Source organism: Indicator indicator, chromosome 28 (assembly GCF_027791375.1).
Source record: "Indicator indicator isolate 239-I01 chromosome 28, UM_Iind_1.1, whole genome shotgun sequence".
NCBI classification, from domain to species: domain Eukaryota; kingdom Metazoa; phylum Chordata; class Aves; order Piciformes; family Indicatoridae; genus Indicator; species Indicator indicator.
Genome location: NC_072037.1, coordinates 12,326,864 through 12,350,518, shown reverse-complemented (window position 1 = coordinate 12,350,518; position 23,655 = coordinate 12,326,864). Strand labels below are relative to the sequence as shown.

Below are 23,655 nucleotides of genomic sequence, written 5' to 3'. Positions count from 1 at the left end.
AGAGAATAATGAATCGGCCATGTTCAAGTGCATTGCCCTTCTCTGCTCTACCCTCCTGATCCTCTTTGGGTCTCTAGCACTTGGGACTTGGTTTCCTTCCGCTGGCCGCTTTGCAAGTGTGATTCCTGGCACCGTGCCTGCTCACATCAAGTGGTCTCTGCTCCTTCCTTGCAGGAGCAGCTGTACAAGATGCAGCACTGGCAGCAGCAGCAGGTCTACCCTCCTCCATCCCATTCCCACCCGCAGCGGACGTTCTACCCAGCGCATCCCCAGATGCTGGGCTTCGACCCGCGCTGGATGATGATGCCCTCCTACATGGACCCTCGCATGGCACAGAGCCGCACCCCTGTGGACTTCTACCCTTCAGCCCTTCACCCTTCAGGTAAGGGGCTTGCAACACTCATGGCTGGTCCATATCCATACAGTTGCTGTGTTCCAGCTCACCTCTGTCCAGAATTTGCTTCCTGACTGGCTGTGATTGACCTTCTCTAGGGTTAAGAGTTGGTTGCCTTAAGATCTGGTGAGGAAGCAGAGGAGGTTGGAAGGGAGGACCCCTGTTTGTCCATCCCCTGCACTGCAGTGGGAGATCTTCCCTGTGATCTTTGGAGGCTTAGTGGATGTCAAAGCATATCTTGCCCCTTGGAGGAAGAGGATGTTTAGGAGTTACTGTAATCATCTGAAGTCTTAACAGACCACCTTCTTCAAGAAATTTGATGGGGAAATGTTGTAGTTCCTAAGCTGTGAGCTTCTAGCACCTTCCTACCTTGTTACTGATCTGCAGAGGTGTGAATATAAACACCAGGATGCATCAATCACTCTCTTGAGTCTGTGGTTTGTTTTCACACACCTGCTTGCTTCCAAGTGCTGGTGTGTGGTGGTGTGAGGCTGGTCCTGAAAGCTCTGCCACCTTCTGCATCACTCCAGCTCTGTTTCCCAGCTGTGCCTTTCCTAAGCGCAGGCTCCCCTCTAGCAGAAAGGTTTCCATGGCTGCAGTCACCTGCAGGAAGGGGAAGGAAGAGGGGAGTCAGCTAGCTGGGGATTGTTAATTCTTTTTGGCTGTGAGATGCTGTTGTTAATGGCCTGAACTCTGTCATGACCAGGAATTATGAAGCCCATGATTCAGCAGGACTCCATCGCTGGGAGCAGCTGTCAGTCTGAGGATCAGAGCTGCCAGGCAGGGCAGGCAGAAAGGAAAGCTGCTGCCCTGGATCCTGTGCCAGTGTGGGGCCAGGAGAGCTACACATCCCTGCAGAGCAAAGGGTACTCCCTGCCACATCAGAAACAGGCTGACAGCGTGACCATGGAGGGGCTGCACGCTAGGTGAGTGCTCAACTCCCCTGTCCTTATGTGCTGTGATGTGCTGCCATAAGTTATCTCCTCACTGAAAAGCAGGTGCAGAGTTGACCCAAAGATCTCTCTGAATAGGCCGAGATACTGCTCTGGTAACAGCCCTAAGCTGTTGAGTGGTTAAGTTTTGGAAGTGCTTACAGACTGAGCTATTCAGAGATTTGTCTGCCTGATACCAGTTGATGCTGACCAGCTTGGAGCCTGTTCAGTAGGAGGGAGGCACTTGTCACCTACCTGAGTACAGAAAACAATGAGTCAAAAATTGGGATAATTCCTAGTTTGAGGCTTTCTGAAACCAATTTCTTGTTTTCAGATCTCCACACCTGTTGGAGGCTGAATCCCCCTTTATTTCTTAAGCTTACTGCCCACGATAGGACCTGCTTGCTTTTGTCTTTTATTGCTTTCCCAAGCAGATAGTGCAGGCTGGGACCACAGAGCTGCCCAGCATTCAGGTGTTTATAGGCTCATTGCTCATGATTTAGAACAAACCCCAGTTTGTTAGTTTGTTTCCAACTCCTGTGCCCAGCCTGGCCCCTTGCAGATGCAGTGCTCTGCTGACTTGGATTGTTTGTGGCTTGTGTCCCTCTCAGGAGTGACAGTTACTCTGCTTCTCCTGGAAGGCCGGAGAGTCTGAGTGCCCAGCGAGATCTCTTCGAGGAGAGAGGGGAGGAGTACTTGAATGCTTTTGACAAGAAGCCCCAAGCAGACTTTGACAGCTGCCTGTCTTCACAGAGGATAGGCCAAGATCTCTTGTTCCAGCATCAGGAGACCGTGCAGGAAACCTGTCCTGCTGGCAGCCGCCATGCCAACCTGAGGTGTTCACCCCTCGAGCCTGATTTTATCCAAGCTGAGAAGAAGCCTGAATACAATGGCTGGGACATCAGCCACCATCAGAAACCTGCAGAGACCACAGCAGAAGTTGCTGAGGAAGCACCTAGGGATGAGCAGTCCTTCAGTGCTGACCCCTGGAAGAAAGAAGGAGCTAATAGCAAACAGCCCTCTGAGGGGACAGCAGAGTGGGCTCCTGAGAACCGCAACACCAGCACTGCTCAGCAGCAGGAGCAGATGGGAAGGACACGGCGATCAGGCCCGATTAAAAAACCAGTCCTGAAAGCCCTCAAGGTGGAGGAGAAGGAGAAGGAGATGGAGAAGGTTAAACTGGAGGGAGAGGACACCTCACACCCACTGAAGGAGAAGGTGGCTGTCCAGAAAGTAGAAAATGAGTCAGAAGATTCTGCAGCCTTACTGAACTCCACTCGTTACCTCCTGGATGACAAAGGTTCGTCCCAAGCCAACCTTGCCCGAGAGGCTGAGAAATCTCAAGAAGAAGAGGAGGAGGAAGAAGAGGAAGAGAAGCCAGAAAGAACCTGGGAGAACAAACTATCCAGAGATTCTGGTGATCTCCCTCCCACAAAGCGCAACAACTGGATTTTCATCGATGAGGAGCAAGCCTTCGGTGGGAGAGGCCAAGGGCGTGGACGAGGGAGAGGCTTCAGAGAGTTCACCTTCCGAGGCCGAGGTGCTGTGGTGGGCAGCAGGGGGGTCTATGGCAACCAGCGGAGCAGCAACCGTGGGCGAGGGCTGCGGGAGTTCAACCAGCCGGAGGAGTTCCCCAGGGGCAAGCCGCGGCGCCGCATTGCCAGTGAGACGCACAGCGAGGGCTCTGAGTACGAGGAGCTCCCCAAGCGGCGGCGCCAGAGGGGCTCGGAGAACAGCAACGAGGGCTCTGTGCTGGACAGGGAGGAGAGCGATTTGAAAAAGGGAGACTTCAAAGAGTCTTGGAGGTCCAACAAAATCTATTCAGACGATCACAACAGCCTGGATCCTAAGATGAGGGCTCCGAGAGCTTTTGGCAGGTCGCTGCCGCCGAGGCTGAGCAACTCTGGCTACGGGCGGAGGGGTTTTATGGGTAAGGAGCCCGGGCAGTGGCAGGGCAGGAGTGGGGGAGCAGGCTGGCAGGAGTACAGCCACACCTCTGCGTCGGATGCTTTTGGGGGCAGGCAGCACTCCGACAGGGACTACATCCAGGATTCTTACAAACACGTGGAGTCCTTCTCCAGCCGGGTGTTTGACGAGAGTCACCTGGAGGACAAGAGGCACTTTTTCCAGGAGGATTACTCAGCAGATCAGGAGAACATTGAGAACAGGCCCTTCAGGAGGCGCCGGCCCCCCCGCCAGGATAAGCCCCCACGCTTCAGGCGCCTCAGGCAAGAGAGGGAGTCGGTTGGGCAGTGGAATGCTGAGGAAGGAGGCCCCAACCTGCTGCCCAGCCAGTGGCCTGGAAGACCCAAGCTGCCCACCACAGAGAAGAGCAGCATCTCCAGCAGGCGATCTCCTGAGCTGTCCTACCAGACCTCCTCAGACCACGCCAACGAGGAGTGGGAGACGGCGTCGGAGAGCAGTGACTTCAGCGAGCGGCGGGAGAGGCGAGAGGGGGTTTTGGAGAGCGAAGGCCAGCTGGAGGGTGGCCTCGGGAGTGGCAGCCTGGGAGAGAAGAGGGAGCTAGCAAAGAGAAGCTTCTCGAGTCAGAGGCCCCTGGTGGACAGGCAGAGCCGCAAGGCTGAGCCAGCAGCGTTTGCTGAGCAGGCTGTCAGGAGCCCGGTCGGAGCAGCTTCCAGATATGAGAGCCAGCAGAATGGGACACTGATCAAGAGCAAAAGGTAACGTTGCCTTCTGGTTTACAGGTGTCTGTCATATGATACTGGGGGAGGAGCTGCTGCCTGTGTTTGTTTGCATCTAGTGAGGTGACTTCCAGCAGCATTTATTTAGCCTTCTTATGTCCAAAGGTTTCATTGTTGTCAGTTCTAAAACCAGTGGAGGCTTTTGCTTCTATGCTGGGAATCTAGGTCTCTAGAAGTTGCTGAGACTGTGGGCATGACATGCTGTGCTCTTTAGCTTAGTTTCAGGCCTGGATAGCTCTCCACTCTGGACTGCCTCTTGCTAGAGACATGAAAAATCTGAAGGAAATCCTGGTCTTTAATTCCAAACCCGTCCTTCTCCCATGGGTCCTCAATGGAGTGTAGCAAACACTGTGGCAAAGCTTTTTTTTTTTTTTTTTTCTTTTTTTTTTTTTGTGTATTTTATTTTTTTCTTTCAGTGTTATCAGCTTCTCCCCATTTCTCTTCTCACTTGATACTTGCCAGGAATTGTCTGTTAATTGCCAGAGGAGGAGGAGGAGAGCTGTTAGGGCAGTGTCATAGAATTCCAGGTTGGAAGTGACCTCAAGGATCATCTGGTCCAACCTTTCTAGGTGGGAGTGTAGTTTAAATGCTAGGAGAGTAGGAGATGCTGCACAGAAGCAAACAGCTCTCCTCACAGGGCCAGGCTGGGGCATTAGCTTTGTTGTGGGGGCAGTGTTTTGTCTGACCCATGAGGATGAGTACTGTTTTGTTTCCCTCCCACTTTCCCAGTAACATCCTTGTAATGGGCAGTGTGCTTGGAATTTAACGTCTGCTCCAGTTGAACAGAGGCTGGGGAAGGATGAGATGTGATTAGGTAAAGAAAACCCAGCCCATGTGTGATGTTTTTTCTTCTTTCATTCCTCTTCTTTCCTTGTAGGTCTCCAGAAGAAGGAGGGGGCCTTGGCAACACCAGTGGTGGGAGCAGCCACTCCATTTACAGCTTGGATAGGGCCTCCCATGCCAACTCAGAGAGTGTTGAGGGGCCAGGTAAAAAGCCAGAGAAGGAGCCCAAATCCACTGCACAAAGAACAAGTGAGAAGGGAGAGGCCTTGTCACAGTTTGAGCTGAGCTATGGAAGTGAGTGTCTTCATTCAGTTGTTTCTTTTGTTTAAATTTTCAGTCCAAATTTCCAACTATGACAGTCTCTTTGTAATATTTCTTCTATAGAAAGTTTGGATTTGAGGAGAATATTTCTATCCAAGATGTTAAAGTTCAAGTCCCCAATACCGTCTATAGTGTGAAGGAAGTTGAAAGGGTGTCCAGAGTGGGGAATTTGAGTCTGAGGTCTGGCTCTGAAACCTTTGGCATTAGGCCATGACTCAGCTGTTTGCTGTTTGTGGAACTGGTTTTGTACCCAGGGTTGATGAGTGTGCTTTCAGAAGGTGCTGTGCCTGCTTTGTCCTTGCTAACATCTGGAAAAATCCAAGTTTTACTTCAGTTGATACACACCTAAAGTTCCCAAACACTGTGGCTCACATCCCCAAGCTCTCCTAGCTGGAGTGTGCTCACATTGAGGCAGAGCCCTCCAGGATAAAGTACTACTAGATGCTAACAGTCTGCCAAGGCTTAGTGTTCAAAGCTTGGCTGCAGTGCTGCTGGCTGAGCTTCTTTTCAGTATTTGGAATGCACACTTGAAACTGTTGCAATTATAAAGCTTTCTAGCATGCACACATGCACCACTGCTGCCCTGTCTGTGCTCTCTTCAGGTACCATCATTGATAATCGGGTGTCCAGCACAGCAGAGGAGAGTGAAGTAGGTTCCGTGGCAGGAGAAGGCTTCATTGAGGTTCTTACTAAGAAGCAGCGTCGTTTGTTGGAAGAGGAGCGGAGGAAGAAGGAGCAAGCTGCTCAGGTGAGGAATGGGAGGCTGAAAGAGCTTCACCTGAGACATTGTTGGGACTGCAGTCAGAGGAATAGAGCCCCCAAAAAAGTGTTTGGATGAGCAGAAGGCACACAGTTGGCCACAGTAGTGCAGAACCTGTGTTAGGCTCCAGCAACATCTCAACTGTAGAGCCCCAGGGGCTACTGGCCTGAAGTGGGTGGTTAGATGTCTGGCTGCTTTGTTTTCTAGCAGAGCTGTGAGTTAAGGAGGGGTTTCTACACTGATCCCCATCCAAAGCAGCTTGCTTCTCACTTTGCTGGCTGTAGGTGGGGGGATGCTGGGCAGCAGTAAATAGTGAAAGATCTATTTTTTCACTACCTTGTTAGGGTGGAGGAACCTCCCAGTAGCCACAGGGTCTGTTAAACAACAGCAACAAAAAAAATGAACTACTTGATACAGTTCTGTTACATAAATTTGGGGCTTTCCACACTGCAGCATTCAGAAAATGCAGGCTTTGACCTTGTCAGGAGCAGTGACAGGTGGATGGCCTCTGCCTTTTCTCTCTCAGGCACCAGCCAAGGCTCGTGTCCTTCAGTCTCGCATTCCTCCTCGATTTGCTAAGAAGCAGAACAGCTTGTGCTTGGAGCAGAGTGATGTAACAGTGTCTGCAAACAGCCTGGGCACAGAGATCTGGGAGAGCAACAGCCCAGGTGAGTTTGGGTCTGGCTGTTGTCGAGTGTTTGACAGAGCTGGGCTGTGCAGGAAAGAGCTTAGGAGGAGACACACAACCTTCTCTTGTCTGGTGCTGGAGGTGGGAAGGAAGCTAGCAGCCATCTGCAGTAGCATCTGTTCCAAGCTGTACTCTTCAACTATCCTCCTGTACTCTTCAACTATTCTCCATGGCAGTCTCCACATCTATATTTTGGATCTTCTTATAACATCCAGATTCTACACAGCGTTTTCTAGCCTGTTGGGTTGGATTACTTCAGCTGTTTTCTTACTTTGTCTTACTCTGTTTTCTTACCCTCTAGCCCCAAGTAGCCAATGCCTCTCTTGTTTCAATCTTTGCTCTTTCTCCTGTTGTTTTCATGTTCCCTAAGAAGTCTCTTCCCTGTCTCTGTGCCATGTCTCAGCCAGATGGGTAGCACTGGCTTCCCAAGGTGTCATGTCTGGAAGTGAATAGTGAAGTGTAGCACGCATGGCGCACGAGGTGTGCTCACACTTGTTTCAAACAGATGAATCCTCTGTTCTCTTCCAGCTCTTTCTGTTCAGTCTCCTGGCAGTGATTCCTGGAGCAAGCCTGTCAATACCTTTAATGGAACTGAGTCTAGCACCACTGAGGTATGTGATATCCCCTGCTGTGCTATTCAGGTACTGTGTGTGTCAGACACTTAAGTAGGTGGCTTCTGCTTCTCATTGCTTCATCTGTGCTTAGCAATTCTCTGCTTGAGCAATTTTAAACTGTCTCTTTGCAGTTGTGATTTGGGCTTGATGCTGCTCAAATCTTGACCTAGAGGGCCAAGGGCTTCTTGGTGTTCCATGTGGGTATAAATCTGGAGTAACTGGCAGAGCTGTTTGAGGGTTATGCTCCTAGCTAGGTGCAGAGTGTGATGGAGGATGGTGGAATGGTTGTGAGCAGTGTGTAGTTAGAGCTGTAATGCAGGGAAGGCAGAGAAGGTTCCTGAATGCTTCACCTCTGAGACCAGAGCTCAGGTCTGCTTTGGGTCCCAGCTGAAACAAGTTTGCCAGTCTCAGCCTGGTTGCTACCTGGAACACTTTTTCCTCGCTCTAAAGCCATGGTCCAGGTGTGTAGAGCCGAAGCGGCAGCCCAGGGATGCCACAGGTCAGGCCCAACTCCTTTGCCAGTTAACCAAGAGTGTGATTTGAGGAGGGGACATGGTCTTGCTGTTTTCTGGGATATTTTTTGTCCTCCTTTGTGGAGCTGGGTCGGAGTCCGGGGCTTTAACACATTTCGTGCTTTGCATAGCAGGGTTTTAAAGGCAGCCAGGGGGATAGTGGCATTGACTTGAGCGCGGAGTCTCGGGAATCCTCCGCGACCTCCTCTCAGCGCAGTTCTCCATATGGCACCCTCAAACCAGAGGAGATGAATGGGGCTGGCCTGGTGGACCCAAAGCCTGACTGCCAGAAGGAGCAAGTGCAGAAGCAATCTGATAAAAAGGTAATCTGGATTTGCAGCCAAGCCAGAGTGCAGAGCGAGAGCCCTTGTGAAGCGGTCGTGTTGTTCTTGATAGCGTTGTGTTTTTTTTAAGGCTGGAGCTGGGGTTGTTCAGTCTTTGTGTCTCAGCCTCTCTGCTTTCCTGTTAAGGATTCAGATCAAGGCTCAGGACAGAACAAGGAACACAAGCCTGGACCAATCGGCAACGAACGCTCCCTGAAAAACAGAAAGGGTTCGGAGGGGACGGAACGGCTGGAAGGGAATATTCCCCCAGTTAATGGGGTGGAAATTCACGTGGATTCTGTACTTCCTGTGCCACCCATTGAATTTGGAGTAAATCCTAAAGTGAGGATTGAATTTAATATTCTCTTCTTGGTGATTTGAGCTTGTTGAGATGTGAAAGGTGGATTAAGGCAGGAGGAGGAAGCTTCCAGGTTGTAGATTTGTCTTAGATTTTGTTACTGACACAAACCAGGTACTCAAGATGTCTTGGCCGGCATGTAATAGCCTCTTGGAAATACTGTCCCAGGGACCAGCTGGGGTGGTAACAGAAGTGAGGGACAAAATTATGGCCATCTAAGCCTTCATGTGCCTCTGGGGGGTTGCCTGCTGCTGAATGCTGAGAAGTTTCTTTTGGTTTTCTTCCAGCAAGGCTTACTGGAGGACAACCTTTAGTTTCTAGTGTCATGATTCAGTAAGTCATTAACCATGAGAAGCAGATGGGTGACCCTTGGACCTGGATTTGAATTTGGTGTGTTTTGCCTTTTTTTTTTTTTTCCAGGACTCTGACTTCAGCTTGCCACCTGGTTCTGCTTCTGGCACTGCAGCTAACCCTGTCACCAAACTGCAGGATGCTTTGGCCAGTAATGTAAGTGTCTCTTCTTTCTTGGCATTCATTTGTTGGAGATAACTCTTTAGGTAAACCTCAGATGCTTCTGAAGAGAGTAAGCATATTTCTTTGTAGCTGACTTCACACTCAATGCTTAGGCAGCACACCTAACTAAAATCCATAATGGACATCTGTGCACTCAAAGTATCTTGATTAAAAATAGTTCAGAAGTGTGTAGGGAGCAACTCTCATGATCACTGAGAGCTGTGTGAAGCAGGAGGTACTGCAGATCTCAGAGAGCTCCAATCTCCTCCCCTGAGACCTGAGTGCTGGTAATGGACATGATGCAGCTAGGGGCCTGCATGGCCAGCGTCCTCTGAAGGTCTCATCTGCCACAGCAAAGCAGAGGGCTGTCACTTGTTAGGCCATTTTGGAGCTATCCCACTTTATTCCAGCCTTGGTTGCTCCTGGCATTCCCACAAGAGTTTAAAAGTCCTCCCTGTTTCTGAATCTCCCCTCAGGCAGGGTTAACGCAGTCCATCCCTATCCTGAGGAGAGATCATCACCTCCAGCGGTGCATTGGCCTCAACCCAATGTCCTTCCCCACTGCAGACCTCACTCTTAAGGTAAGCAAGCTGCCATAGGTGTTTGTCCTAGGTGTGGATACCCTGTCTGCATGGCCAGAGTAGTGAGGATGGAGAGATCTTTCCCAGAGCATTTGGTGAGGTACTGCTAAGCCTTTAATTAGCTGCTGTAAAAGTTGTGCCTTTATGCTGGTCGGCGTGGGTGGAAGGGTGTGTGCTTGAGCTGGCTGCTGAAGTCCTTGCCAGGTGTAGAGCAAGTGCAGGAGAGCTTTGCTGCTGTTCCAGCAGCTGGATAAGGTGGCTGGTCAGTGATAGAGTCATAGAATCATTTAGGCTGGAGAAGCCCTTTAAGGTCATTGAGTCCAACCATTAACCCAACACTACCGAGTCTGCTGCTAAACCACGTCCCTCAGGACCACATCTCCATGGCTTTTAAACCCCTCCAGGGATGATGATTCAACTGGTTCCCTAGGCAGCCTGTTCCAGGGCTTAACAACACTTCTGGGGAAGAAATTGTTCCTAATGTCCAACCTAAATCTCACTTGGTGCAGCTTGAGGCAGTTTCCTCTCGTCATGTCACTTGCTACTTGCGTGCCCGCTGGAAGTCGCTGTGAATCCCCTTGATGTCAGGTCTGCCAGCTTTCCACTGTGACAGGACCAGATTGAATTTGAACTAATAGGTCCTGGATGAGTAGCTCTAGGCTTCAGCATTGTCCTCCCCATTTGAACTGTCTGTAGTCATTGTCCTTCGTTTCCATAGATGGAGTCTGCTCGTAAAGCCTGGGAAAACTCTCCTAGTTTACCAGAACAGAACTCCCCGGGAGGCGCAGGCTCAGGCATCCAGCCTCCTTCCAGTGTTGGAGCTTCCAATGGTGTCAGCTACAGCTCTTTTGGTGGAGTTTCTATGCCTCCTATGCCTGTGGCGTCTGTAGCACCTTCTGCATCTATTCCAGGTACCTGCAAACTGCAGCAGCAGCATTTGCATTGGCTGGGATCGAGGAATCATTCTCTGGCTGTAGTAGAGTGTGGTGAGAGGAGCTGCTGTGTAGAGTAACTGGCTGGCTGCTGTTGAGCAGCTGCTTAACCACTCAGTCAAGGCAGAAAGAGGGACTGAAAGAGGGACTATGTCTCCACTTGGAAGAGTGTTAGCTGAGCGTGACTGGGATAAGCCTAGCACAAGGAGAACTTGCCTGGCTGGTGGCAAGTCTCTGTGATGTCTCAATAGATCCTGCTTACCCTTCACTGTGCGCTCAGTAGGATAGAAGGGAAGTGAAGAAACCTGTGGCTGAGAGACTTCCAGCAGGCCCAGTATCAATGTCAACCATTCCTTTGCTCATTTGGATCCTGAAATCACAGGCCCTGAGCACCTTCTGCTCTTTGTACTTAATGACCACTTGCTTACAGATCGCAGTCCTTGAGCTGGAGAAGCTCAAACTCAGCCATGTCAGCTGGTGTGTATAATGAGAGCCTCTGGGAAAAGGAGGGAGACTTGGACTCTCTGACTCTTGGGTCCCAAAGGACCTCTCATGCATGCACTGTCCTCAATTCCAGAACGGGGTAGGATGTGTTGGACAGAAGTGGTAGTGTGTGGGCCACTCTGTTACTGGCTTCCACTTGGAAAAAAAGGTGTTCCAAGTCAGGTGTTTCCTTCCCCACCCACCCCAACGCTGCTTGTACATCTTCTGGTTCAGACCTGCACAGGAGTGGCACAGAAGCACTTCCTGATTGGTGCCACCCTTGGGGGGGTGAATGTGGCTTTTAGACCTAGTGTGAAGGTCTCAAACCATGTTGGTTCTCTCTGTCCCTCTGAGGTACAAAGATGAGATGACTGCAGAGCAGTTTCTAGTGTTAAGGAAGGGTTTAGAATGCAGGTCACCAACTCTTGAGCTTTTGGCACCTCTGATGTTTGTGTGCTGGTGGGAAGCCTGGGTTTCCATCTAGCCTCTTCCAGAAAGGTGTTACCAGTTCTCAGCAAGCTTGCTGCTCTGAGTGGCTGCTGGCTTTGGCACGTGGCCTGATGAGCATTAGAGGCTCTTGTGAACCAGTGCCATGTTCATGGTGACTTGCTGAACTGGTTACTGAGAGCTAGGAAATAGCCTTGGCCTGGAACGCTGCAGTGTGCTCTGCCTGTGTCTCCTCTGTACCTCGAGTTCACAGCCTGCCTCCTCTGACCCCCAGGTAACCACATCCCACCCCTCTATCTGGATGGCCATGTGTTTGCCAGTCAGCCCCGCCTGGTCCCTCAGACCATACCTCAGCAGCAGAGCTACCAACAGGTAAGGGAGAAATGCAGCCAGCCAGTGGCTGCTCAGGGTGGCAGTTAGAAACAAGGGGTCCTGATCTCACTGATAGCCCAGAGGAGCTTAGACATGGCCCTGCTTCCTACTGGCTGTCACAGGTTAGTGAAACTGGAGGGAGCTGAGGGGTTTTCCCCCTTTTGTACCAGTGCCTTTGGATTGGGTTGAACTGAAGCAGATGCTGAGGTTGGCTGTGTGAGGGAAGGTGACTTCCAGTAAATTCCCCAGACAGTCAGTATTGAGGAGCAGTTCTTCTAGCCTTAGTAGGGTGTTGACAGGGTTGGGGAGAGCAGGCAAGTGAGAGCAGGGATTGGTAGTGCCTGCTCTGGGTGAAGCATGTTGGTCCCCTCATGTCTCCATCAAATAAATGCCTCCTGCAGGCATCAACCACCCCTCTTTCAGGTGTCTCTGCATCATCTTCCCCTGCCAGAGTGCTAGTGTGCTGTGGACTGATGCAGGGGCTGGGTAAAGGTGTAGTGTAGGTAACTGTCATAACAGATTGACTCACAGAGGAAACTAATGTATTTTAACAGCCTGGGAGAGTTTCTGGCTCCTTCTTGTACCTCTTAGTCATCTTAATTTCTTCTGCAGGCTGCTGCTGCTCAACAGATTCCCATTTCCCTCCACACATCCTTACAGGCCCAAGCTCAGCTTGGGCTGAGGGGTGGTTTGCCTGTTTCCCAGTCCCAGGAGATGTACAGCTCCATACAGCCCTTCAGGTAACTCCTTCCAGCTTTACATCTCCTCCTTCTTTGATCTCTGATGTTCCTGATGGCTGTGTGCATCGATCAGATCCTTTGCACTCATCCTCTCTTCCCCCTTTGATGTGCTGTTTCCTTCCCCTAGTTAACACTGCCTGGGTGGGGAGCAAGAATAAACCAAACCACCTTTTTTTTTTTTTTTTTTTTTTTTTTCCCAAGCTTTTGTTTGGATCTTTCACTTCTGATTCTACTCTGCTTTGCAAAACTGCTGCAGACTTCTGGTAACCTGAATCCTGCTTTACTACTAATCCAGAGCTTGTTGAGCAGGATACTGAAACACAAACTTTGGACAGAACACAATGTCATTCTGTCCAATACTCTGCAATACAAAGACAGGGTTGTAAGTGCTTAACAATGCAAGTGAAAATAACCAAGCCCTGTAACTAAGTGGAAAGTGGCATCACAGCCTATCAGTAGAGCCTGACAGCTGATTGCAGACCAGATGTGGTTTGGCAGGGGGTAGTATGTTGTCTCCAGAGGTTTTCTGTGTATTGAGTCCTGCTGTTTTTCTCTCCAGGTCTCAGGTGTATATGCACCCCAGTCTGTCTCAGCCCAGCACCATGGTCCTGACAGGAGGCACTGCTCTGAAGCCTCCATATTCAGCCTTCCCAGGCATGCAGCCCTTGGAGGTGGTGAAAACCCAGTCTGGGTCCCCCTACCAGCCCATGAACGGAAGCCAGGCACTGGTTTATGAAGGCCAGCTAAACCAGGCAGCCTCCCAAATGATGGACTCTCAACTCACCCAGGTTAGGAGCAGGCCTTGCAAGTCACTCCCTTGGGCAGGCTTTTTGACAGCCTCTTGTTTGTGAGGCTGGGTTGAGAGGAGTATTTGTGCTGAGTCATGTGTTGGTGTGAGCTAAGCCCTCTGTAAAGAGGCAGAAGATCTCCCTGAGAGACTCTGTTCTGGGAACCATCCTTTCAAACATGCAGCACTGTATTTAATGAGAGTCTTGCGAGATGCTTGTCTGTGCCTGCAAAGGTGTCAACTTGTACCTTGGGAAGCCTCACCCTCAGTACAGACCTGTAATACAGCTGAAACCTCACAGCACTTCATGCACAGGGAGCCATGATGCAGTAGTTGTCCTAAAAGTAGTTTTTCCTAGAGCCAAATCCGAATTGTCCCCAGATGGATCTTCCAGGGGACCCTAGGGCCTTTGATTAAAAGCTCATCTAGCTGTTCATTTCTTAACCAGCTCTTCTTTAGAACTTCTGCTATCTGTTTGGCAGGATCTTAGTGAGAGTTTGGTTGTGTGAACAAGTATTTGTACAGCATGGTTCCCATCAAGGCACTGAACCCCGCTGTGAGCAAAGCTGTATTTGTGTACACCTGCTCTGATCCTCTGGAAAAGTCTGGTACTTGTGTTAAACTCATCTTACATTTATGGTGCAGCATGTTGAGGTTTATTTTGTTTGTTTAAAGAGGAGTTTTGAGGTTGGGACTTAGATAAAGAGTTAATCCTTGATGTAATTTAGCTGAGGGAACTAGAGGGAATATTGGCAAGCTGAGTATTGGAAATGCTTTATCCATCACCAGCCAATAACTTGGTGTCTTTTGCCAGCCCTAGATTATTTTCTATTTATTAAAGTGTTGCCATAGAACCTCCTAAACCCAATAGTTGTGAGAGCTGCCAGATGAATCAGAGGGAACAGGAGGCTCTTGGGGCCTGAGCTGCTTTTGATTTTTTTTTTTTAAGCTTCTCTTAATTATGGCCATCAGCAGCAGGACGCTTGCTGCAGAGCACAGAGCTGAGGTCACCACCACTTTCTCTAGAGGTCCAGGCCTCCAAATGCCTTGGCATGAAAGCACAGAAGGGTTTCTGGTTTGGCCATCAAAGCTGCAAATGTAACACCTGACACTGAGCTGTTTGATGCTGTCATCACATCAGGAGCAGTACATCCATGCAGTGACTGTGAGGAAGAGTGGAGAAGTGGATGAAGGCTCTAGGCAGGAAGGGAAGCCCTGTGTCTGAGTGCAGCTGTGTGAAGTCGATGCCATGTTGAAAGCCCAGCTGACAGGGTGTTGGCAGCACTTCCAGAACATACATTTCAGTGTGAAAGTCCTTCTGGTACATTGATTTGCATTTATTCTGTGCCAGACTGTGCTGTTTGTGAGGTTCCTTTTAGCAGTGCTGTGCTTTCAGGCTGTTAGGAGGCAGCGTGTCACACATGAGACTTTTCCCTCCCTGAGGGTAATTCTGTGTACTTCTCACACAGCTAACAATGCCTGTGCCTGGCTCCCAGCTTCCTCTGCCCCGCTATGGCTCTGGCCAGCAGCCCCTGCTCCTGCCACAGTCCATCCAGCTTCCTCAGGGGCAAAACCTGCCTGTAGGAGCTCCTCGAAGAATCCTCCCTCCTGGATCCCAGCCTTCTGTCCTCGCTACCAGCAGGGAGGTAAGGATTAGCTCCTGGTGCTGGTTGTGGCATTAATTAACCCCTCCTGCATTCCAGTTTCACTCCTTGATCTTGCCTGTTAAAGGGGACACTGGCTAGTTTGAGATCCTGAAATATCAAAGCCCAGGGTTGGTGTTAAAATGAAGGAACCCTTTCCCCCCCATCTCCAAAGCACAGACCAGCAGTTCTTCAGGTTTTGCTGCTGGTCATCGTTCAGTTTCCAGGGAGCCACATCCTGCTTTGATCCAGTTTTTGGAGTCTGCAGTTTTATTACATGTTTACACAGGTTTCCCCAGAGTGCTTGAGGGGTGGTGAGCTCCAGACGCAGTTGGAATACTGCCCAGATATTTCACACTGTTGTGAAGCTTGTCCATTTGAGTAGGTATATTAATGTCCTGTCTGGTTTGGTGGATTCATGCCCTAAGTTTGTCTGTTATAGGGGAGAGAGCACAGCAGTTAACTTCCAGGTTCTGTGTTTGCTGGTGCTGCTGGCTGGTTGGTTTCATACCAGCAGATGATTTCACTTAAAAGCCTCACTTTCTTGACCTGAAAAATATTTCTTCTTTTAATGGGCACAATGGGTAAAAGGGCAGAAATTTGGCTTAAGTGTTGCTATGAAGTAGAGTGAGTGGTGAGTGCAGATGTGATACTCTCTCTCGCTCCTTTTCCTCTCTAGTCCTCCCAAATGGAGATGAAAGGGTTTCATTTCTCTGATGGCAAACAGAGTATGTCCTCTGGAGGGGCTGTACCATCACCACACACCTACAGGTAAGATGTTTGTGGAGTTTGGTCTCTGTAAGTCAGAAGAGGGGAGGAGCAGTGTTCCCTGTTTCCAGGAGGTGGTGCATAAGCACTGCACAGGATTCCCTTGGGTTTTCATATGCAGAACGTGCTGCCTGTGCTTTTGGACACAAGGACCATGCTTGTGTCCAAATGCATGGTTATGGCTCTCATCTGGGGCCGTGGGCCAGCATGGGTCTGACCTGGCCCTTAGTGGGAAGTGTGTAAAGCTATTTACTGACTGAGTCTCACAGGCAAGTTGGAACTGGTGTGTGCTTCTGGGTGTTCCTTGTTAAGGTGGGGAATCTGCTCTCTAATTAGAGTTTGCATTGTGGTCCTCTCCAGATGAGAGGTGCTCATGCCCACACACACTAAACCTTCAGCCCATGAAGCCTTCTGGGAAGTGCAGTTAGTTCTGTTTCTCCTCTTGACTGATCTGCACAGCACAGGCTGGTGCCCTGTCTACTGCTGCTTTCTGCTGTCTTGCTTTTTCCCTTTCACCCATGAATAAGGTTCTCATTCCATTGTAGAATTTACTCCATGAATGTTGTCGACTCTTCGATTTCCAGGCCTAGCTCTGCCAGCCCAAGCGGGAAGCCGTCTGGACCAGCAGTTAGCATGGGCTCTGTGCAAGGACACTATGTGCAGCAGGTAGTGTACCTCAGTGCTGTAGCATGCAGCAGTGGCTGCTCCTCTGGGCTGTAACTTTGTGCCTTGGGCTTGAGAGGGATGGCATTTTCCCTGGGTGGGTGTTACACTGACTCCAGCAATAGTGCTCTGTGATTTGAATGTCACTGAATGGGTTGGGTTGGAATAGACCTGAAAGATCATCCAGTTCCAGCCTCAAGGCCCCATCCAACCTGGCTTTCAGCACTTCTCAGACTTGGAGCCTCAACAGCTTCTCTGGACAGCCTGTTCCAGTGCCTTACCACCCTCAAGGGGAAGAATTTATTCCTAATGTCTCATCAAAATCCAGCTTCTTCCAGTTGGAAGCCGTCATCCCTCATCCTAGCCCTACAAGCCTTTGTAACAAGTCCCTCCCCAGCTCTCCTTTAGCCCCCTTCAGATCCTGGAAGGCTGCATCAAGGTCTCCCTGGAGCCTTCTCCAGGCTCCAACTCTGTCAGCCTGTCTTCTTTAGCAGAGGTGATCCAGCCCTCTGATCATCTTGGTGGCCTCCTCTGGACCCACTCTAATGGTTCCACGTCCTCCTTGCGTTGGGAGCATGGAAGAAATGAGAGGATTACCTGAATCGGTGTCCTTGTTGGTTGTGTTGTTTTGTGCGGGTTGCTTGCATTGCCAGACACGTAAGACAGTTGGAGCTCCTTACACAAGAGTGGTGTTAGGACAGCAAGGAGTGACAGCATGGAAGAAATTCCTGATTTGTGGAGCTGATTTTATGTCTCGTGTGAATGATGCTGACAGTTAAGGGTTTTTTGGTGTCTGCCTAGAGGCCTGTGCTGGCTGATGCTTTGCTTTTCTGTGTCCAAAGGCAAAGCAGCGTGTGGATGACAGCAAAGCCAACCTGGGAGCGGTCAAGCTGCAAGAGGCAGCCTCCACCAGCCAGATGAAGCCGGTGCGCACAGGAGCGATCAAGCCTCAGGCAGTCAAAGTGGAGGAAAGCAAGGCCTAGGAGCACCTCTGATGGCCACCCAGCTGCTCCTGCTGCCTGAGAGGCCCTGCAGCTTAGACTGGACCCCACTGGATCTCCTGCAAATCCCTGCCCCACATTGACTGACAGCAGCGACATCACCCAAGCCCCTCTCCCAACAAAGCAGTTTGAAACAGTGGATATGACATTGACCTGCTTGCTTTAAAACAAACCAACCTGACTTTTAAGTGGCTCGAGCCATTGTTTGTATTTGTTTTCCCCCTCCATGCCCCATCCACAGGTAGCTGTGATTGCTCACTTTGGCAAAGCCCATCCTTCCCCTTCCCTATTTCTGTCTCAGCAGAGTGGCAACTGGGGGAGAGGGGTTAGTTGGAAGTTTTTTCATTTTAAAGGCAGCTGAGGTTTTTACAAATGAGCTATATCTTTGTTTATAGCAGAACTTTTATATGTTCTCTCATTTCCCCTCACCCCCTTCTTTCTGCTTTCCTCATTCCTTCCAGAAAAAAGAATTTTCCTTTCAGCTGAAATTGTGTTCTGACAAAAACTCTGCTGAGTTCTGCATATGGTTGGTTCTGTGCTACGTTGAGAATCGTGACTCTTTCTAAATTGAGTTTGTTTGGGTGTATATTCCCCCAGAGGATTTAGCCTTTCAGGTTGATTAAAAACCCAGGTCAGTTAACAGCATTCATTAATTTTGCAGTATTTTTTGTTTGTTTTAAGCTAGAAACATTGCTTGCTTTAGAGGTAAACTCTTACTAAAGGTATATGATAGATCAGTGCATTAACCTTCAAACTTGCACCAATTTTAAGTGTAGCCTTGGGGTGCCTCGTGCACAACAATGTGGTGGTTTTGTTCTAAGGGGAAAGAAAGAAAAGCCCAGCAAATTTTGGTTATAAGCTCATCTGGATCTAGGTTTGTTGGGGATGGTTGGTTTGGTGATTGTGGGGTGGTCTGTTCTTTTTTTTTTTTTTTTTTTTTTTTCCTGTGGGTTTGGGGTTGTTTTTAGTGGCTGCCAAACACACACCAAAATGTAAATCCTAGATGGAGGAAATGTGAAATCTGTTACAGAGAAATCTCACCACACATGGGTCAGAAGAGTTGGCCAGAGCCAACGGGTCTGTATGGACTACTTTTTGTAGTTGTGATGCTCTCTCTTACGTTCCCTACCTTGGCTGCTCTTCATTCTTCATGTCCCCTGACACTTGTTCTGTATAACCCCTTGGGGCTGCTTTCCTAAGTTTTGCTTTTCTCCTTTCCCCCCATGTCTTGCTTTCTGTGCCTCTAACTGATGTAGAACTGGCATAGAAACGCTTTGGTGAGGGAGTCCTTCTGCAAGGCAGCCCTTTTAGCACACTTGGAACCTCTTTTGTGTTGGAAGCACACAGTTACAGAGGCAGTTTGGAATCGTCCCTTGACTCTCCTTCCCCAGGTGAACAGCAAAAAGGGTTCTTCAATTCTGATGCAGTTGTGTATAGTGTGTGCAGTACGGTTACCTCGCACTCCTCACCACCATCTGCTGAGCCCTGAAAGGAAGGTCCCAGCAGGAGGGAGTTGGGATTTATTTCTTTGGGTGGTTGGTTTGGTTTGTCTGTGTGTGTGTGCCTGTGTGTGTGTCTAGATTTTTAGGATGGACTTCCAAGTTCCTGAACACAGTTGGAAGCCCTTCAGCTGGGGATGTTTTAAGTAAACTCAGCTACTTTCAGCTAACCTGGTTTGTGTTGTTTAGCTCTTTCAAAATGTCAAGTAGTAGGCTGCTCACTCTGAGGTGAGGGGAAGCAAACTTCCTTTCTGCAGGAGGTGATAGCTTGCTGGCTGGCTGTGCCTCAGCTAGGTGGCAGCAAGTTATTTGGTGGTGATTCCAAAGAAGATAATTCTGAACAAAGAATGTATTTGGGAAGGGATCTGAAAGGTCTTGTTTCTTTCTTTGTTTTTTGTTGTGGTTTGTTTTGGTTTTCTTTTTTCACCCCCTTTCTAGGAAAGATCCTTCATAACTTTTCTAGGGATGCATTTGAAGTTGTAAGCTAGGTATAAAGAGGAATTTTATACAGTAGCTTTAAAGAGCTTAGAAACCTGAACTAATGTAGAGGTAGTGATGTCCCCTCTTCACAGGTGTCCCCACTGACCATGGCAGAGAACCCAAAAGGAAAGGGATAGGATGGTACTTTAAGAAAAGCTCTTTTGCTTTTGGTTTTCTTTTTTTCCTCATGTCTTCTGTATTTTTAACTTCAGAGCAGAGTGTGCCAGCATCTGTCTAGCATCCTTCTTAAAGTACAGGGTTTGAGATCTAGCAACAAATATTTCCCCAGCCTTCAGACGTCTCCCAGACCTGCATCCTCATCTGCTCCCAACGTTTTCCAAAGATTGCTCCAGCAGTAAGTCATCCCAACCCCTCTGCTTTCTGTTTTGTTCTGTGGAATATCATGAACAACAGACTTGTCTGCTTGGTTATTTTCTTTTGGGTTCAGTTGTTTGGTTTTTGGGTTTTTTGTGTTATCCTTCTGCCCAGCTGGCCCTAGCTAATACCAGAATCTAACTGTAATGGCTAAAGAGACTTATCGAGCCCCCCTCTTCTCCTCTCTCTCTTTCCTACCCTAGACACACTACTTAAGCTTTACAGAGACACTAACCTCCTTCCTCCCACCTGTTTGACTACCAAATGGTCAAATGTGTCAGAGAAATGGCGTTATTGCTGGGTACAAGTTCTTACAGTCCCTCTGGTGTAAATGCCATCAGAACTACAACACTTCCTGTTGAAAAAGGTCCCTCTTCTTTTCTCTTTTAACCCCTCCATTCCTCTCCCCCCCATCCCCCTCAACAGAATAAAACACTAGAATTTATTTATACGTATTTGATGTTGTAGGTCTAGGTGAAAAAGTAATTGTTTCACTGCTCTATTTATATATTATGTCTGAATTATTCTGTGCAGGAAAGGCCAAGAAATGCATGTGAGCTTCATTCCATTCCTCACCTTTGCGTGGCTGTCAGCTGCAGTTGGCAAGGCTCTTTCACTTACCAAGGGTTTTGTGTGTTGGAAAGCAGTTCTAGAGCCCAGATTTCTACGGTGCAATATCCTTCTTCTCTGGCATAGACTTTTGTTTGTTTGTTTAAAGCTAGTACAAGGTTAGCACAGGTTGTGGTGCTTTGGAGTCCAGAGGAAGGCCTCTGATCCTCTCAAGGGGCAGAAATCGCAAGGGTGCTGGTGCACTGGAACAAATTCAGCTTGGGGAAGAGAAGGGAGATGTATAGGATGAGGATATAGTTTATAGGGGAATACTTCTGCTTCCTGTCTCCACTGCTGAAGAGCCAGGCCCTAGTGATTTATTCCTTTGTGAGTTGGTTTTGCTTTGACTGGAAATCGGCTACCAAATTGCAATCTCCTCCTGCTGGGCAAAGGTGCAGTGTGCAGTGGGAGGGAGAGGTGGGATCCACATTTTCAGCCACAGTGGGTGAAGCAGAAATATTCAGAGGCTGACTTTGCAGCTTTTTGTTCAGCTGAAGGTCTGAAGCTGTGTGTGTAATCAGTTCTCTTCTACACAGTGATTCATGGCCTGGCAGCTGCATTAAGTGCTGCTTCCCTTTCTGGTTCAGACTGCTTTTAGATCTTAATTAAAAAAAGAAATTGAAGGGTGGAGGGGAAAAGAGGAAGAAGAAAAGCACTGCAGTTTGTTTTTTGAATGACAAGTGGAAGCAGCACAGTCACCAGTGAACAGGAATTGCTGTTGATCTTCCATCAGTCCTGGCTCTGCCCTGTGACAGCTGTACAGTGTCAGTAGCTCTGGGTGTGTTTGCAGCCCACTGAACTCCCTTGCGTGTTTGTGTCCATGCAGAGGCCTTCCATTGACCACTTCCCTTGCAACAATGCTGTGAAGCTGCCAGCTGCCCTGTGCTTCCTATTTATTCCTGGATGTATCTTCCAAAAGGAGCTGCATTTTGGCTCCTTTTGGCAGGCTGCTCCCTCTTTACTTTCAGGCCAGAACTGCTGCACGCCAGGGTCTTGTTCTGTTAGCCTTCTGGTTTGTTAAACACAGATTAATCCCTTCTAGCAGTTTCTGTGTGAACAACAATTTTCAGCAGGTATAAGGATCCTAAGTTGTGGCCCATCATGAGACAAGGCACATTGTGCCAAAGCAGCAGAACTGCTGACTGAAGAGACAGCAGCAGCCCAACTCCTCTTGGTGTTTTATTTTAATCCAAAACCCGCCAGGTTCTCCTAGCTGCCATCAACACCCCTCAGACAGGGTCAAATGGCTCATCCTGGCTCCTCAAGATGATCATTCCCTGCCCTGGGAATCACAGCAGCAGCAGTGAGGCTCTCACCCTTCCCTCCGCATGCCTCGAGGCGCTGTCCTTAGCTGGAATCCTCCCTCTGGTCCTGTACAAACCGTGTTTGTTGTTTCTTAAGGGGATATTGTGCTCCTTAAAGCTTTTGCCCTCATCACCTGGATAGGGTTTGGGGTTTGGGTGGGTTTTTTGTTTGTTGTTTGTTTTTTTTTTTTCTTTTCCTTTCCTTTTTTTTTTTTTTTGGCCTTTCCTTTCTTTGTCTCTTCATGTAGACCAGATATTTGAAAGGGCAGACGATGGATAATTGTGTAAACGTGCAACCTGTTTTATCTCTTTTTGGGAAACTTTAAACTTGGGCTGGAACTCGAATCACAGAATCACCAGGCCAGTTGAGGCACACTCTCTTTATTGCCCTGTTTTTGGTTTTGGTTGTTTTTTTGTTCGGTTCCCCCTCTCCTCCCTCCTCGTTTCAGTACCTATTGTTTCTCCTTTCAAATATGTGATTGTATTAGCTCTTTCCATATGAAAGAATTCTCCTTATTTAAATAAAAAAGAAAAACCTTAAAAAAAATAAAAACTTTAAAAAAAAATAAAGCAGATTATGCTTTTCTCAAATTCCCAAAGTCCCCTTTGTCTGGTTCGTTTGGTTAAAGATTCAGTTTATTTCCTTTCTGGAATGGAACTGTAGTCCCCCCAAAAATGTCCTTTCCTCAGTTGAAACAGAGGTAAGACATTTTTGTTATTTTGATTCTTTATTTTGGTTCCGAGTGACAAGTGACAACTGCAGCCTCTGTAAGCTCCAGCAGCAGCAGTTTGTATACTGTACAGGTAAGTTGTGATTTGTGATGGGATTTTACTTCATAGAAATCTTTACAAAGGTAAATCTTTGTACCCAAGATTAGGTATTGATGACCTAATTTATTATACTATGTACTAATCATTATACTAATTTAAATTCCAGAGGTGTTGCTTTTAGTAGTAAAATCAGCACAGGTTCTGTAGGGAGTACTTCAATGATTTGATCTTTACCCAGTCTGTTTCTGATTGATGTTAAGAAACCAGGATGAGGCACAAGCTGAAATTTGACAGAATTTTATTGTCTTTAGGTACTTCTCTTAATTCCTGTGTCTTGTTTCCGGTTATTTTAACCGTAGAGTTCATCCCATCCTTCAGTTTTAAGCCTTCCATTCTTACTGGCCTGGTTTCTTAGGTTTAAACCTGAGGCTCTTATCCTTCCGCTATCACAGGTGGCCACAGCAGCGCTGTGGGTGGCCTTACCGTGACGGGGACACGCAGGACACGACTTTACTGGCAGGCCAGGGGTCGCCTTGGGTCTGGCCCAGCCCCGAGGAGGTCTGGCGGTGCGGGCCCCTCAGGGCCGCCATGACGGCTGGGCTGGGTCTTGCCGCCAGGCGCAGCCGTTGCCGCGGCAACGCGCCGTGCGTCTGACGTCACATCCGGCCCGCCCGCCATATCCCCGAGCCGGGGGTCCTGCTGCCTCCTGCGGGGCGCGGCGCGGCTGCTGAGTGGTCCTGGTCCTGCGCCCGTCTCACCTCCGTAAGGTTCAAGGGCGGTGGGGTGAGGCCTGATGCAGGCGTTAGTGGCACCGCTGTCCCCTCCCCGAGGCTCAAGGCTGGGTACGGGGCCCGGTGGGGGTGGCTGGTGGCCCCGCTGCTCCCATAAGCCTGGAGGGAAGGGTGGGAGGTCTGGTGGGAGGGTAGTGGTCCTGTGGCACCCCAAAAAATCGTTCAAGAAGGGGTACAGTGTTTGTACAAGGTGGTGTGTATAAGCCTCAAGGATGAGGCCTGGGGTGGAATCGGGGGTCTTGCTGTCCCCCATAGAGCTTACAAAGGGGAAGAAGGCCTGGGTGGGGGTTAGTGGTCCTACTACCCTGATAAGGCTCATGGAAGGGGATGCAGAGTCTGGTAGAGGGCTTTATGGTTCCTTGTGGTGAACGAGGTCTGGAGGGGGAGGCAGCGCTGTACTGCTGCCCCAGGGTTTGAGTCCTGCTGTACTGTGGGGAGAAGCAGGGTCTCCATCATGGTGCTCTGGTGCTCGTGAAGCAATGCCTGCCCTTGTCCTGATCTTGCAGGTG

General features: G+C 49.1%; 1 protein-coding gene and 1 non-coding gene across 4 annotated transcripts in view; both read left to right on the top strand.

Annotated features, from left to right (window-relative positions):
- PRRC2B (proline rich coiled-coil 2B) overlaps nt 1-17,418 on the top strand; it is a 28,732-nt gene extending 11,314 nt beyond the window's left edge. The window contains exons 13-31 of one of the 3 annotated variants that reach the window (XM_054393633.1): nt 175-382; nt 1,101-1,320; nt 1,938-4,007; nt 4,906-5,105; nt 5,735-5,880; nt 6,419-6,560; nt 7,109-7,191; nt 7,841-8,029; nt 8,177-8,371; nt 8,808-8,894; nt 9,377-9,481; nt 10,200-10,392; nt 11,618-11,715; nt 12,328-12,455; nt 13,015-13,243; nt 14,712-14,888; nt 15,565-15,656; nt 16,238-16,319; nt 17,159-17,418. In XM_054393633.1, the coding sequence (XP_054249608.1) occupies nt 175-382; nt 1,101-1,320; nt 1,938-4,007; nt 4,906-5,105; nt 5,735-5,880; nt 6,419-6,560; nt 7,109-7,191; nt 7,841-8,029; nt 8,177-8,371; nt 8,808-8,894; nt 9,377-9,481; nt 10,200-10,392; nt 11,618-11,715; nt 12,328-12,455; nt 13,015-13,243; nt 14,712-14,888; nt 15,565-15,656; nt 16,238-16,319; nt 17,159-17,299 (4,785 nt within the window). In that variant the 3' untranslated portion in view covers nt 17,300-17,418. Of the gene's footprint in view, nt 1-174; nt 383-1,100; nt 1,321-1,937; nt 4,008-4,905; nt 5,106-5,734; nt 5,881-6,418; nt 6,561-7,108; nt 7,192-7,837; nt 8,030-8,176; nt 8,372-8,807; nt 8,895-9,376; nt 9,482-10,199; nt 10,393-11,617; nt 11,716-12,327; nt 12,456-13,014; nt 13,244-14,711; nt 14,889-15,564; nt 15,657-16,237; nt 16,323-17,158 lie in introns of all 3 variants that reach the window. The other 2 variants (XM_054393635.1, XM_054393634.1) reach the window with 2 other exon arrangements.
- LOC128976412 (small nucleolar RNA SNORD62) lies at nt 10,645-10,732 on the top strand. Its single transcript, XR_008489379.1, has one exon. It is a non-coding gene; the product is annotated as a small nucleolar RNA SNORD62 (small nucleolar RNA).
- Nucleotides 17,419-23,655: the final 6,237 nt, after the last annotated feature.